At 32.5% G+C, this 16,801-nt stretch overlaps 2 protein-coding genes and 1 long non-coding RNA gene across 16 annotated transcripts in view; all 3 read left to right on the top strand.

Annotated features, from left to right (window-relative positions):
* Window positions 1,844-5,860, top strand: LOC109839461 (probable RNA-binding protein 23). Of its 9 annotated transcripts, none has more exons than XR_002246635.1 (7): window positions 1,844-2,196; window positions 3,388-3,466; window positions 3,575-3,631; window positions 3,950-4,018; window positions 4,186-4,241; window positions 5,545-5,687; window positions 5,824-5,860. XR_002246635.1 is itself a non-coding variant. In XM_020407887.1 (5 exons), exons 1-4 carry the CDS (start codon window positions 2,189-2,191, stop codon window positions 5,623-5,625), a joined length of 225 nt encoding a protein of 74 aa, XP_020263476.1. In that variant the 5' UTR covers window positions 1,844-2,188; the 3' UTR covers window positions 5,626-5,687; window positions 5,824-5,860. The 9 variants fall into 9 exon arrangements, 2 of the variants coding, with proteins under 2 accessions (XP_020263476.1, XP_020263475.1); XR_002246637.1 differs by having other exon boundaries at window positions 3,950-4,091; XR_002246638.1 differs by lacking the exon at window positions 3,950-4,018 and adding an exon at window positions 3,711-3,781.
* LOC109839460 lies at window positions 9,803-13,883 on the top strand. 2 transcript variants are annotated; one of them, XR_002246632.1, is made up of 2 exons: window positions 9,803-10,107; window positions 12,582-13,883. It is a non-coding gene; the product is annotated as an uncharacterized LOC109839460 (long non-coding RNA). The 2 variants fall into 2 exon arrangements; XR_002246631.1 differs by having other exon boundaries at window positions 9,803-11,236.
* LOC109839459 (protein VASCULAR ASSOCIATED DEATH 1, chloroplastic-like) overlaps window positions 16,443-16,801 on the top strand; it is a 55,813-nt gene continuing 55,454 nt past the window's right edge. For 4 of the 5 annotated variants that reach the window (XM_020407884.1, XM_020407883.1, XM_020407882.1 and 1 more), the window contains exons 1-2: window positions 16,443-16,685; window positions 16,765-16,801. The exon at window positions 16,765-16,801 is cut by the window's right edge and continues 26 nt beyond it. In XM_020407884.1, the coding sequence (XP_020263473.1) occupies window positions 16,560-16,685; window positions 16,765-16,801 (163 nt within the window). In that variant the 5' untranslated portion in view covers window positions 16,443-16,559. The remainder of the gene's footprint in view (window positions 16,686-16,764) is intronic. The other variant, XM_020407885.1, reaches the window with a different exon arrangement.

Raw genomic sequence — 16,801 nt, 5'->3', positions numbered from 1 at the left:
TTGGGCATATTTATAATTTATAAAACATTCACAACCATTAAAAAATTTTAGAAGATTGTTTGTAAAATTTTTAGGGATGTATTTGTAGTTTTTGAAATTTTTAACAGGTTGTTTGTGTTAGATCTCATGTTTATGAGCTCATTCCCTAATCTTGTTTTGATGATTACAAACAATTCCTAACATTATGTGTCGAGTTCTTACATTTGTCTTGTTAGGTAATCTACACAAATATCTTTGTCGGAGGTTGGTTGGATTGCGCCTACACGATCATATCCATTGGATGATGAAAGGATATCGAAATGAAGTAATTCGCAATTCAAGTCAAAGATTCAAGTTCAACCTTCATCCATGTTTACTAATTAAGACGAGCTTAATTGAATATCAAGATTGCTTGGGTATAGTTTTTATAGTTTAGGGTTTAGACTTGTATGTTAATACTTAGAGCTCAATCTTATACACACATACACATTTTGGTTTTATAGTTTTCAAATTTGAATATGAAACAAATTTACTTATTTATACACATACATACATGTTTCATATTTATCATTTTTGGTTTTGGTAAATAATGTGTTTAGCCACATAAACATGAAAACTTAATACACATATATAAATATATTTTCATGTTTATATGTGCTTAAGATGATTTCATTAATCAACAAGTTTAAAATTAATGAAATTATATTTATTTACAAAAATATGTGTTTATTGATTAAAGACTAAATTACACTATTTTATATCTTTTCCTAAGTCCTTTAATCCATTCAAAATGAATATGTAAATTTATTTGTCAAAAACTTGTGTTGTTAATTTTCATGTTTTTGGACTATTTTGCAAAATAAAGAGATTTCTCAATTGGAAAGTGCAAATTGAAAAATCCTTTTTGTAATATGTTTATTTTTATGTTTATAAATATTTTCCAAAGTTTTACATTTTTTAAAATTTATATGCTATTTTTTAAGGCACTTCAAAACTCAGATTTCATACATGAACAGTGTTTGTGCACGTTCATGAGTCGACTTATAAGGACTGACAAGTCGACTTATGAACTACTCTAGAAAATGTATTTTCTATCTACTGAGTCGACTTACTATTCCAGCAAGTCGACTTATACTAAGTCGACTTATGTCTTTTGTCAAGTCGACTTATGAGTTGTTTACATATAGTGTTTTTAATCTGTTAAGTCGACTTACTGATCTAACAAGTCGACTTATTACATAAGAGTCGACTTATAATTTCTAACAAGTCGACTTATAATTTTGACAAGTCAACTTATAAACTAGTCGTTGCACAATAACAGCTATTTTCTAAATTTTATTATTTTGTGTTTTTATGGGTTCTTGTGTACTTTTTGGGCTGGGTTCTTCTATCCTATATATACCCCCATTGCATTTAACATTCTAAAATACTAAGAGAGTTTTAAAAACAAGCACTACAAGAAATCTGGTATTTAACGACCAAAATTAGTGAAGGGACCAGTTGACCGTCATTAATGTGTATACAATAACGACGGGTTTTAATCCCTTCGTCGAGTGATTACAAATATTAGGTAAATAATGTGATATGGGATAACGGATTTCTAATCTCTTCGTTGATTTGATCATAATACCGTCGTTATTGGGTCTCCTTAAAAATGAAGGGATCCATTACCTTCATTGATGGGACTCCTAATCATAATTAGACTAAAATTAACCTATTGCTATTAACACATCCCACATTAAAACCCGAAACCCCACATTAAAACCCGAAGCCCTAATTTTACAAACCCCTTAACTCCTAATCATCCTCTAACCGCAATAATAATCCATTACAAGCCCCAATTTTACAAACTCCTTCAGCCGTTTAACCCTAACCCTATTTCTTTCTCTCTTTCTCCCACTCCCTCCCTGCCTCCCACCGCCTCCTCTCTCAAATCCATCTGCAAGCTCCAACGATTACCCGATGTCAGCAATAAAATCTTCTCTCTCTCTCTCTCGTAAAGTTCTAGGGTTTCGACTTTCGAATTGAATCGATCCTTGGATTTCGATCAAGATTCAAATGGGAAGGAAGAGGAAATCAGAGGCATCAAGGCTCGATGAGATTGATCGAAGCATGTTTTCGACCTTCTGCAGCGCTGCGAACTCCCTCTCGCAGCTCTACGCGCAGGCTATGAACCAGCAGAAGATCTCTTTTCAGGCCGGAGAGCGCCATGGATTGGTCAGTTTCCTCCTTTCTCCTTTTCTTATGCTTTAAGTTTGAATCTTGTTGTATATTTTCGGTGATTTTATAATTTCCATTATGTTGTTAAGCTTGATGTTTGGTTTGCTTATGTCTATGTGCTTACTTATTCTGATGAATGGACGTGTTTTGGATCAGTTAATGGGTTGGAATTTTGGCGAGTGAGGAATTTTAAGGAAATTTGGGGGTGCTGCTTATAACGGAGTTTAATTTGGGGGTGCCGCAAATACTGTTTGAATGCAGTCAAGACCTATAGTTTATTATACTTTGCACTTATACACCCTCTATTTTTGTCATTCTTTGTTTGTTAAACTTTCATTCTAGAGTTCGGCATTCAAATTTCTTTGTTAGATGCATGCATATAATTTCAATTTAGAGGGATAAATCAGAGTAGTAGAGTAGCGTAATTGAATGTTTTATAACTTGCATTGCTTGCTATAAACTATTGTTGGTCCTGTAGCTATCATATAAAATGAAATTGACGGGAATTTTCTATAAGAGAACTACCAACAATACTTATAGATCATAATGTTAAATAATTTAAAGTATGTGCAACAATTGAGTTTGACAGAAATGAGAATATTGCGATGGACAATGGTTGTACACTAAAAGATGGGACAAGAATTAAGTGCATTCATAGAAAGTTAAAAGTTGCTCCTATTGAGATAAAATGAGAGAATTAGTTCATATGGTTTGATCATGTTCAAATGAGATCACTAAACACTGTAATTAGAAGAAGTGATAGATTATAATTAGTGGAGGAAGGGTAACTGGAGGTAGGCTTAGAATATGTGGGAAAGCAATTAAGAAGGATGTGTAATGGTTAATTTGGTATAAGCAATAACTCTTAATGGAAAGAATGGGATAAAGGATTTGTTGTCGATATCATTGCCAATTTAGTGTTCACTGACTAGAAAAACTAAAATTTGCACGCACTCTAACTGTAGTCTGAAGTGCCTCATATCGAATTTATATAGACATATTTTAGCCTATATTTTCTCTGTCATCTATGTATCTTATAATAAGAAAATTGCTGATTACCTGACATGAACTGACCATGTTATTTTAGACCTATTAGCTATGAACGAATGCTCTATATTATTTTAATATGTGGTTTTTGAGTATTGGATACTTTGATTTTATTAATAAACTATCTACATCTTTGTGTAGGAGATTCAAAGAGAAAAAAGAAGCTGCAGAACCAGAAGCTGATCCTGAAAGGGACCAGAGAACTGTTTTTGCTTATCAGGTAATAGTTTGTAGTTTATGTTTTCACTTCATTTATTATTGGAAAGGGGTATTCATTTCATCCATAAACAACCAACTTCTAAAATTTTTGTCTCTTTTGTGATTTTAGATGCCTTTGAAAGCGACAGAAAGGGATGTTTATGAATTCTTCTCGAAAGCAGGAAAGGTTAGTGGAATGAGTTACTTGGTCCTCTTATCACACAATAATATGAGGTTGATGGTTGTTTTTAATTTGTCAGGTTTAGCTTCTTGTATTGACATTACACATCCATCTGATAAGAGTGTTCTGATATTTACATGTATCATGCAACCACATGTATCTGAGCTTACATAGTAGTACAGGTATACTTATCTCCCCTGTCCAGTTTATTATTTAAAATATTTCGTAACTTGTTATCTTATTAGGATTAAAGCTTTTGGTAGGTAATTCTCTATTTCAATATCTTCAGTACATACATTGAGATACACTTGCTTCTTATTACAGTAAATGCTCATGTGCCTTCAATGAGGCCTATTATAATGACTTTTTTGTGGCTCAACATTCTTTTATTTGGTGAGTGTGAAAAGAATTGGAAGTTTGATTGCTCACCATATTGGGTGCAGTCCTTAGGGTGGTGTTATGTGTAGTAAGCATGGCAATGTAATTTTAAGCTGCAAACTATATAAGTATTACTTCATTAATGATGTTAGATTTACAAGTAATTAATTTATGGCTTCCAGGTTAGAGACGTGCGGCTGATCATGGATCGGAACTCGAGACGATCAAAAGGAGTTGGGTATATTCTCTTGTTCTTTAACTTGTTTGTTGATGCATTATAGCAAGGTTCTTAGACATGCTTCCATGAGGATGATCCTTCTAAAGTTATTTTGCTCGATTATTCAAAAATTCAGATAAGGAAAGAACATCACGTGATGGAGGTTTCAGGAGATAGTGATAATAAATAACTTGAATTTTCATGAATGTTGTAAGGCATAAAAGGTGATGTTTTGAAAAAAGGAAAAATACAATACTTTGCACCACATATTTTGGGATCATTTTTTTTGATAGATTTTGAGCTTGAGGTAATCTACATTCAGAAGCAGATGCAGGTAGTTTGATTTAATTCATGACAGAAGAACAAAATTGATAGTCTATATTATCCATTGTTATCTACTATACTATCTAGATACAAATGTCAAAACTTTTAAGCATGTCCTACTCATGCATCATCTGGTTGCAAGCTGAGAAGCCTTTTTATTTGTTTTGGAACATGGCAGAACTAGTTAAAAAAAGTTTACATGCTATTCACAGTTGTTAAACACTCCCAACGATGTGTATTTTTTCTAAGCAGCCCAAAAGTGAAATCAACATAATGTGATATTCTTTTGAGCTCTCTTCTTCATTTATCACAAACGTTTCCTCAGCAATAGATGTTAACCTGTCCAATGAATTAGATCTGTTAAAGGTTGTCCAGTGAATTAAAAAAATCCCTTTGCAATTACTTTCGCATCAAGCTCTGTACAAGGCTAGAGCCTAGTTCAAATTTAATGAGTCCTCTTGTAGGCTGTCTAAAAATCACTGCAGATAGCTGTAATGTCAACAACAATAGGAGAGAGAAGTATTACTAAGTACTTTAGTGAATTATGTTTGCCTGCAAAAATGAATGCATGTAATATTATGGGAACCTTAATTAATGCTCGAGAAGTTATGAGAACCTTTGAGCATAGTTAATGTCAAGTTCATTTCACACTTACTATTTAACCACATGAAATTGCTTCTATAGATCTCCATTCTTCAACGATGTCTTAGATAGCTTACTCTTTCTCCATTACCATAGTTTTTACTCATATGGCATGTTATTCCTATCTATCTTGCATAATAAGGGTCACTTTCTCCATTACCATAGTTTTTACTCATATGGCATGTTATTCCTATCTATCTTGCATAATAAGGGTCATGCTTTCCGTTTTCTTTTGTGTTTCACCATTAAAGATGTCAATTTTAAATATAGAAGATTAAGCAGGAGACTGTCATTTGTTGTATCTGTAGAGGAAAGAGGCATAATTATTTTCTCTGCTGAACATTTTTTTTGTTTGAAGGATATGAAATATGAGCAGGAGCAACAACAACATCAACAACAAATGGTGTCTAACTTAAAGTCACAAGTGAAAGCTATGTAGGAACTTTTTTTAGGTAGCCATCTTCATTGACTCCTCAAACTCGAGAACATGTGCAGGACCAGGTAATTATTTTTTTATAAAATCTCTTATATATTTTTATGATTGACTACTTGCACTTGAGAAAATGAGATTTTTACTTAATAAGATAATAATTGCTTAATTGATATTTCTTAATTATGTGATTTTTTAATTTTTCAGGCTATCCATGCAAGATTAGGAGAGAGGGTAGCTCGAGTCTTCTTTTGACGATGATTAGAGATGAAAGAATGTGTCTTCCCCAAACTTTTATTTTAATTTGTTTTAGATAGTTTCACGTATTTTCCTTTAGAACAATTGGGATATTAACACTTGTTATTAGTGTTGAAAATTTGAGGATGGTGGGATTTTATTTATTGATGTTATTAATGAATGGAGTTTTTGATTTCTCTTTTATTCATTATTGGATATTTTTAATATATTTGTGTTATGAATCTTAGTTTCATGTTGAGAATAATATGATAGTTGCCTATGAATGGAAAAATTTTCATTAATGTAAATTAGAAATTTGTAGTCTATAATGACGGTTTTATAAACCACGTTTTGTTCATCAACGAAGGGAAAGCACCATCGTTGATAGGTTACTAATTACCCACCATGATGATTTTTACGACGATATCTAACCGTCATTAATTAGCCTTCAATGACGGGGTTGTCACCCGTTGTTATACAATAATAACGAGCGTACAAAACCATCATTACACAATAACAACGGGAATGAAAACCCATCATTTAAAGTAACGACGGGAAAATATCCCCGTAACTAATGGTAACGACGGGAAAATATTCCCGTCGCTGATGGTAACGACGGGAAAATAACCCCGTCACTAATGGTAACGACGGTGATAATTACCGTCGTAGATATTAACGACAGTAATATATTCCGTCGTTAAAGACTCTATAACGACGGGTAGTATATCCTTTCGTGACCCTTTAGCGAAGAGGGCTTCAACGACGGGTGACGAAGGGATTTTTTCCTGTCGTTAGCATACAATAACGACGGTTTTCAGCTCTTTAACGAAGGGAAATCCTTTCGTTAAAGGCGTAATTTCTTGTAGTGAAGTTTAAGGATGTTTAAATTTAGTTTAAGTTTTAGGTTCAAGTTTGTTTATCTGAAGTGATTTTCACAAGAGGAAGAAGAGATCATCTTTTCGTGTTTGGGCTTTAATCTCACCTCTTTCGCTCTTATTTTTTAGAGAAGATTTCTTAACTCAATCACTAGCTATTTATAAGTTTTGTTTATCATTTTTATAAGCTAGATTTCAATTGAGTTTATATTACTTGTTATCTTTCACGTACAACCACTTGAGCTTAAGTTATTATCACACATTGTGTAATTTGGGTTGTGGGTGTGATTGAGTGAGCTTACACTTAGTGCTCATCTTGTATTAGAGAACAAACCATTTGTTATTATGCTTATAGTGAGATACACTTTGTAATATACTTGTACACCAAGAGGAGTGTGTGGTGAGAGACGGGGTCAATTCTAAGAGGAGTAACATCGGTAGTAAAACCTAGGAAGAGGTTGTAAATTCGAGTACTTAAGGAAGGTGATACGGGCTAGGCTAATACTTATAGGGTGTAGAGTATGATTGCAAGTGTGTGTGATTGTGAACGTTTTCGGTGAGCTAGAAAACCGAATATGAGGTGTAAACGTTTTGGGTGAATGTTGAAAACCCATTGTGATAGTGAAATTCTCCCCGAGAGTGGGGAGGGGAGACGTAGGTCAAAAAGACCGAACTCCGTGATCATATTGTGTGTTTGAGTTTGCCTTAGCGTTACATTTGTGCTTATTATTTATTTTATTTTATTTCGCCCTTAGTTTAATATCCTTACATATAATCTTCTTGAATATCATTCTTGCTAGGATAATTAGTTAATAAGTTTTTAATTGGCATTAATATCGGATTAGATTAACATATACCCTATTCACCCCCCTCTAGGGTAATTTCGGTTTGTTATTTTCAATATTCATGGGACTGGTTGTGATATTTCCAAATGTTAGTTTGTAAAATTTTCAAGGGAATTTTTATAATTTTGAAACTTTATAAAGACTCATTGTAAAATTTTCTATGGGCTATTTATAATTTTAGAAACTTTAAGTAGACTATTTGGAATTTTTAGATTTCAATGTAGTTTTTATAATTTTAGATTTTGTCGGGTTAGCGTATCATTTTTAGATTTTGAAAGTGCTAATTATAATTTTCTTATTTTTTTAAGGGTTTATTCAGAATTTTAAATTCTAAAGGGTTGTTTGTAATTTTTTGATATTTTACGTGGCTATTGGAATTTTAGATTTTTATGGAGTTATTTGGAATTTTTGAAGGGATTGTTGTCATTTTTGGACTTTAATGGGAAAGTTTATGATTTTTAGGGTGCTATTTGTGATTTTCAAAATTTTTAAGATTTTAATTGTAGTTTTGAATCTTAAGACTTGTTTACTAATTTTTGTTTTTTCACATTGTTGTTTTGCAGTTTTAAATTTTTAAACAGTTTTTTTTTGTATTTTTTGGATTTTCCAGGGAGTTTTTTGTAAGTTTGAAATTTTTAGAAGGGTTTATTTATAATTCTCTAAAATAGAAAAGACCATTTTTTATATAAAGGAGTTACTTGATTATTAAAATTTTATAATTAAGGATAATTATAATTTGGTGAAAACTCTTAGATAAAGATAGGATTAGGTATCGACATATAAAATTAAGATTTGACTATTTGAGTTTTCTAACTATGGATAGTTTTAATTGATGGGATTATATAATAAAGATAATATTAAGTGTCCACGTGTTATCTCCTAATATGATAGATGGAGACATGTTTTTATACCTTTATGAAGAGTTCACCAATTTCTCTTTATATATAAAGGAGTGATTAGTGTGTTAGTATATAAAGTTAGATTCAAATAGGAAGGACTATGTTTTTAAACTTTCAAATTCATCATTAACTAATAATTCAGATGAGATGATAAACTTTGGTTAACTAAAGATAACCTTTCTAAATTTTTACTTTATTATCATCATTAGGATATGATAATAATATAATATCCAAAATGTTAAGGATAATATTAATCATGAAATTTTTTTTCGAACTTACACTTTTATAAGGAGTATAATATGATATGATAATATAATTAGCTGCATAATTAGTTGACAATTTGATGCGAATGCAATTGCTGATGCCTTTTGCGAGAAATCAGATTGTGTAAAACTCGAACGATCCAAGAAACGAGGATGATTTTCGGTCAGATTTCGACGTGCAATTTTAATGAACCGTAACTTTTGATTCCCTCCATAGAATCACAATTATTATATATTTTCGGAAGCTCGAGAAGTACTCTACAAGTTGAACTACATTGTGATTCCAATCAAGTTTTAGAGTCAAAGGAAATCGTCTTTGCGCTCAAACCACGTGTCAAAGAGTTTCGATCTAATCTAGTTTTTAGTTCTTATGAAACGTTTTCTTTTCTAGGAAGTCTATTTGTTTTAGGAAATATTATTGTAGTACTTTTACATTGTTTTATACCATATATAAGGGGAACGAATTTGTGAAACTCTTTAGATTGGTTATTATTACTTCAAAAAGTTTTCAATTCCTAAGGTTCTCTTGGGTTTGTGCCGCTTTGCTCATACGAGGACAGTGGTTATTTTTTTATTACGCTTTCGCTATATCAAAATCTCAAATAAACTGGGATAATTACCCAGGGCTTTTTAAAAATTGCTGTTTTTAAAAAAAAACATGGATATTACAAATTTGTTAGCGCAAGAAGTCTTGTTCATATCAATTCCTTCTGATACCCGTAACAACTCTGATCTTTAATCTGTTCATATCCAAATGAAACAAAAGCAAATTAACTCATGTAGGTAATGAAATCTTAAGAGCTGCTAGTTCGTCAACCTACTGGTCAACAAATATGAATATGTTTGAGAATGGACACCCCACATAAACAGTCGATATCATGGATAGCACAAAAAAGTTAATCTTAGTTTAGTACTTTCATTTGCTAAGTTGTACATATTTGGAGTGCAAGTTTCTACTTTTCTCTTTAGGGTGTGTTTGTTTGAAAAAAAAGTGAGAAAGAGGTGGAAAGACACTGTGCGGTGAGATCAGTTTTTTCCTCCTTTTGTTTTTCCTCCCCCCCCCCCCCCTCTCTCTCTCTCTCTCTCTCTCTCTCTCATTCTTTATCAGAGAAAAGGGGAAAAAACCTTAGAGTTGTGAAGAACCACCGCTGCTATCTCTCGTTCTTCATCAGACAAAAGTGGAAGAAAAACTCGTAGATCTCTTCACCTACCGCTACATCTTTCCCTCTCTATCGTTCTCATCTTCAGAACTGGGAGAAAAGAGCCGATCATTAAAAGGCCTAAAGATCTCTTTTTTCAGCCTATCGGTGTTCAGATCTACCCATTTTCTGCCCATCTGAATCACGCAATTGCCATCAAAGCAAAAATTAAGGTAAAGATTTGTGTTTTGAATAAAAATTAATTTTTTTATCAGTTAGACTCTTATTTTGGCACATGATGTGAAGATTTTTCAATTTAATTCACCTAGGCTAATGTTCTATTTTATGCTCATATTTTAGTCAGATCACAACTATGATGAATGTCACATAATTCTGCGAAATGTTTTATTATCAACTATAGTGTTAGTTTGATACATGTTGTGTTAAATTTCATGCTCAATTTTTTTTATTAAACTGGTCTATTGTTCAATTATATGCTCAAATTTGTTTTGCCTTTCACCTAGACTGTTAGCTTGTAATTTTCAATTTTTTGTGAATGATCGTTATTTGAAGAATTGTTTATATATTTTTATGAAGTAGACTATTAGTTTGTTACAAGTTGTGTTCAATTTCATGATCATATTTTTTTTAATAATTGTTGGAATTTTTTTATGAAGTAGACTATTAGTTTACTACAAGTTGTGTTCAATTTGTCTAATACTTGTATATTTTTTCAACATGCCCATATGCTTCACTGGACTGAGAAGCTATCTCAGGTTATGCAATCACATAAAGGTGAATACAGTGAATTGGTTCTTAATAAGTTACATGATAAACTTTTTAGAGATGAGAACGAGGCAAGGTACTTTATAGGTAAATTTGTGGAGATTCAGTCTAGGTATCTTGCCACGTTTGTGAAGGATAATGGGCTAGATGTTGAAGGCATCTGATCCACATAGAAGTGTTTTTGTTTTGGTTGATACTTTTGTTTTTTGGGTGCTTTACATGTCTAACCATTGCATGTTTATATTTGCACAGATCCTTCACCATCTGTGATTACTTTTGTGACACTTTAATATGCATCGGGACAAATATAAATGAGGCACTGTTATTGTTAATGATGATTTGTAATATATTTATTACTAATGGCTATGCTTTATATGTAACATAGTGTATGATCCTGCTCATATCTGTTGAACTCATTTTCATGTTAATTATGTTGCTCTATACCTCAGTTTGATCCTACACTTAATTGTATTTACACAGTTGTGTTCAATTTCATACAAGATTGTGCTTTTTGCAATCAATATATGATGTGAGCATAAGCTCTTTCAGGAGACAAAGTTATTGTGCTAATTCAAGGTTAGTGAGGGCTATGATGATGATATTCTTTTAAGAAAGTAATGTTAGATATGCAATCAAAGTATCTACGTGCACATGTTTAGGTGAGGCAAGAAATTGCAGCCTACATTGCTAGTAGGCATTCTTTGGTGTGACATACATTGATGAAATTAAAATATCTAAGCCCCTATTTGTTGATTTCTCATAATTTCATTCTCAAAATCTACTTCAGCTCTATGTGATTTTTGATATATGACTTAGTTGATGCTTTAGCTCAACCAAGTCATATGCTAGTTTTCATGTTCTTTTCTGAATTGATGTTTCTTTGCTGCATTTTTTCCCATGATTTTTTTGGGCTCATGAATTTTTTTTGTGGAATGCTTCAGCTCAGCTAACTTCATATGTTGGTTTCCATCACTTAGATAAATTAATGGAAAAATATTTTCTCTTGTGTTGTTTTGTTTTCCATGCAGTCAGTGTTTATTTTTAAGACCACATTAAAATTTCTTGGACACTTTTGTCTTAGCCTTGTAAGTTAACTTTTTTGTTGTTGCATTTTCATGTAAATGATAGAAAATGTTTTAGTAGAACGGCAAGACAATTTGTTCCATGTTCCTATGAATTTCATTCTATGTTCCAATGAGAGAGTCAAAATTAGAGCAAGCTTTAATGTAGCTATTTGCTGACGTGCGAGCCTCGGTTCTTTCTTCAATAGGTTTGCTTTGACTAACTGATTTTTGTTGGCAACTTCATCACTAGTCTCTAATACTAATTTAGCAATCTGTCCAACATGGGCCAAGCAAAAAAAATTGCATTTTCTGTTTGGGCATTGATGTAGGATGCTTAACGAACAATTTCATGGAGGATTCAGACAATCACAAGCTAAATACAGATTTATACGTATTATTGACATTCGCAAATTGACTTCCAAAATGTAACACTTATATCTTTCGACCCAAAAAGCGGATTCTGATATATTATATGTGGAAATCACCTATCTCGATGAAACTGAGCCAATCAGATTATCAGATTTTTAAAATCTCATCAGTAATACCCAGTTTTGGCTGAAATCTAAAAATAATCAGTTTTTAGTTTATTTTTAGTAACAAAGTTGGAGTTTATTTGGATTAGGAAATAAATTCAATATTAGAGTCAAATTAGATTAGGAAAAAAAATTATTTTTGATTCATGATTTGTTTCCTCTATTATAGAGTCTTTTTAGGATAGAATTTGATACTTTCTATTTCTTTGCAATTCTAGTCTTATTAGGAGTCTTATTTGTTTTTCTATTTAAGAAGAGTAATGTAACCCCAAAGAAGAATAGATTTTCATCAATAAAATTTCTCTTTTAATATTTTCTTTGTAGATTCAGATATCGTTCTTTGTGGATTCAGAGAACACCCATTGGTGGATTCCGAGGTTATCACTTTCACGCTGTGTCAGGTATGTTGCACAACCCCAGAAATATTTTCCCCCATTCTTTCCATTCTTGCAGAGCTTCAATGGAGTGAGAATGATGCAAAAATATCTAACTTCATGTGCATGAAACCCTTCTGATTTCATCATCTTATAACAAACTAATATTTGTGTTTGTTTTGGGTTGGAACAAACTGCAAATGCAAGATTCTTAAAATGTTTCACGGCTGCCAAGGTATACATTTAGTCTATTTATAAACAAGTTTGTGCTCAAATGCTTTTCTCCCTCACTGGTCCCTCTTGTTATTGTTGGTTTTCTGATTGTTGGTGAGTTTTTTACCGTTGGTGCTCTAACATGCCCGTTTCTTTGTTTTATTAAGTGGTTTTGGTTTCTATAATGGCCTTTTTCTCACTGATTTCTAGATTCAAACTGAGATTTTATTGGCCTTTTTCTCACTGATTTCTAGATTCAAACTGAGATTTTATTGGCCTTTTTCTCACTGATTTATGGATTCAAACTGAGAATTTATTTCACCTGTTCATATTGTTGGCTCAATTGTAACCCATGTGATTGACAAATGCTTCAGCTTGTTGTGTAATTATATGTTGGCTGCAAACTGATTATATGTTGGCTCAACTATAACTCATTTTAGCAATTTCTCATCTTTGTTTAGTCCATATCTTGCTTCATGAACTAAATCTTTGTTGCTGTGTGTGTTTGGAAGTTCATCGAGGGTTCCCTTGTTGCCTGCAAATTTTTTTTGATGGATCCAAACTAAGAATTGTTTTCAGCTCTCATATTTATATGTCATTGTTATTCAGGTTATGAACACTCAATTCATGACAGTTTTCTATTTGATTTTGTTGTTAATAATTGGGCTATGATGATGGTATTGCTTTGAGAACGCATTGTAAGATTTGCAATCAAAGTTTCATGTTGCATATGTTTAGGCGAAGCAATTTTTTACACCCTACAATGCTAATACATAAACTTTGGTGTGGCATACGATGATGAAATAAATTTATCTGAGCCCATCATTGTTTGAGTACACTTTGCTATATGACTTCTAATATGTGTATTCTTTGATATGTTGCAGCTTCACCATTTCTACAACCCATGTTGTTGACAAATGCTTCAGTTTCTTTTGTAAATATATGTTGGCTGCTAAATCTATGATGGTTTGTAAATATTGTTCATATTTGTAAATATATGTTATTTGAGCTCATCATTGTTTGGGTTCATCTTTGTTCAGCCCCTATCTTGCTTCAGTTCATATTGTTCAGTTTGTTATGAATCAAATTATGATTGCTTGGTATGTTTGTAAATATATGAAAGTTTATAATTTTTCTTTCACTATTTTTGTTGGAGCCAAACTGAGAAAGTAGATTGTAAATCATATCCAACAATTTTTTTTGGTGAAACGAACAAAATAAACACTTTCCAAGAAAAGTATTTGGAAAAGCATGGAAATGATCTTTTACTATAAGATTTGTTTTCTTAGATATTAGGGGTACGCCTTTCTATATGTGTTGTTGCAATAAGGCGTGTCAAATCAATAACGAAATCTCACAATCGATAAGTGCACTATGAACATCTTGCTAATTGGTAATTAAACATAGAGAAAGTAGATTGTGACATGTGTCACATTATCAATTTTAAATCAGTAATTAATATATAATGTTACTATAATTATTATTAGTACAATTTTAGCAACCTTCTCTTTACAAGATAAAGTTTTTAAAAAATATATTACTACAATTTTGTAGGACGACAATTAGACCACGCCATCATTAAAAATCACCAATTTTAAAATCTATGCTGCCTATTTATGGTCCAATTACTTATATACTTCCTGTATTAATAAAGTATTTATTTTTCTTATTTCTAAGACCTCAGTGGAAGTTGCTATTAAAATAAATAAATAAATAAAAAAGACATCAGTGGAAGTTGACATGCAACCTCCGGCTGTTCCGTGGCCCCCACAAACTGACCTTCTTCCGATTCATTTTCCTCGTCCAAAACGGCAGCAGAAAACTTTGATAAAAAAAAAAAAACGGCAGCAGAAAAAGGTCAAAAAGGCGCCTTCTTTGGACCCCATCGAAATATCCGCCCAAACTATAGAACAAAAATTTAAAATAGATTCTTTTTAAAAAGTAATTATCATCTTCGATTTATTTGTAATTTATTTATCAAATTTGATCTGCTTTCAACCACACCGGCATTGTGGGCTGAAGCGTGAGTTGAAATTAAGTCAAATTTGATAAGTAACTTTTATAGACTACACATGCGAGAATCCGGTGTAGTTTAGTAGAAAATAAAACTCCACAAGATTCTCAATCCCTTAGGCCTCGTTTGGTAGGCGGGAATGGGGTGGAATGGAATGGCATTCTCACTTCCCATTCCTTCATACCAAACAAACCAACTTTTTAGATGTTGGAATGACCATTCCCAGGGAATGATCATTCTCACTTTTTGTGGGAATGGGCATTCCAAGTGAGAAGATAGGGAATGGTCATTCCCATTCAAGAGAGAATCAAATCAGTTATTTATTTTTTAATTATACCCCTATTAATCAACTGATTTCCACATTAGTAATTCTGACATCCTTTTCATATGCAATATGCATCAACTGTGGATATCATTCTTTATATTTTTTTGGACCTATGAAAAATACGATAATCTTTTATTTATTTTTCTTTAATTTTTTAAGACTAAGAAATAGTGAGTATTGTTTAAAAAATATAAATAGAACATACACTTGAGAGATAACATGCGCAATAGTATAACATGCACAGAAATTAGTATAACATATGCATAAATAAAATTGTTTAGTTATTATCATTAATGTTTATTTTTATCTTATTAAAAATATATGTTGTTGTAAGGACATTATTAGAAAATGCGATTCCATTCTCACTTGTGGACAAGTGATACCAAACATGGGAATGGGAACGAGATTTTCATTCTAGCCTCATTCTACAAAAGTACCCAAACATGAGAATGGGAATGACCATTCCATTCCCACATACAATCCATTCCATTCCTTCTTCCATTCCATTCTCACTTATGTCCATTCCCGCGTACCAAACGAGGCGTTAGGTCCTGTTTAGTAAATGGTTAATAAAGAGGGATTAAGGAGAAAAATTAAAATAGTTAGCCTATTCGATAATCCGAATAATTAAATTATTAACACGTTAAATAAGTTTTACTTTAGCCCTTATGATCATACTGTTTGGGAATAACAATAATTTTGACTATTTTATTTACAAATAGATAGGTTAATTGTTAAACCTTCTACATAGGAGTAGTAGTAAACCCTTCATTTTGAGGGGTTAACTCATCTTAAGCTCTCTAGAAGGATTATATTAATCATTCTGTATTTTTTACGTTTGACAAATCATAGAGGATCAATCACTTGAACTCTTGAATAATTTTTTTTTTGTTTAGCGGTTTACAAATCAGTTACATCTCCTTAATCCCTTACCTAACCCATTGCTAAACGACACCCTAATCCTGCAGAGTTTATAACATCCAAACTGCACAAGATTCACAATCCATGTTCGAATCTTAGCCAAATAATTTACTATTTTTCATATTTAGCTTCTGAATAGATAAATAGAAAAGTAAAAAAAAAATGTTGGCAATGATAAGATTCGAACTCAAGATCATTCAAGTAATCGAAGCCAACTCTTTGAGAGTTAACCAATTGGCTAACTACATGGGAAATTCCATATAGTTTGTATGTCATAAACTCCAATTACCCCTTAAGTTTATGAAAGAGCCTATTTTAAAATCTATCCGAACCTCTTTCTTCTCCTTCTCCCTACTCTTCAACTTCTCCTCCATTAAGTCACTGCAACGACCGAGAAAACGACCCCTTCCTCTTTCTCTTCAAAACCCTAATTTGACTCTTTTCGATCCAAATTGATGGCCGTCGCCGATAAATCGGGAGCATCTCCGTCGAGATCGCCGAAGGCGGAGCCCGAATCCGCGTCCGAGACATCTTCCGTCAACTCCGGCGAGTCTTTGGATCGGAGAGACGTCGACATCATGGTAAATTTCGCTAGTTTCTTTCATTGGTTCGTGTCGTTTGTAGTTTGAAGATGGTGGTTGATTGTGATTCTTGATTTAGACGCAGTTGTCGCCGTCGAGGAGCGAGGAGTATCGGC

The sequence above is a fragment of the Asparagus officinalis genome, chromosome 4, assembly GCF_001876935.1.
Source record: "Asparagus officinalis chromosome 4, Aspof.V1, whole genome shotgun sequence".
Lineage (NCBI taxonomy): Eukaryota > Viridiplantae > Streptophyta > Magnoliopsida > Asparagales > Asparagaceae > Asparagus > Asparagus officinalis.
Note: the sequence above shows the minus strand (reverse complement) of the source record. Positions and strands in the feature narration are given on the sequence as shown.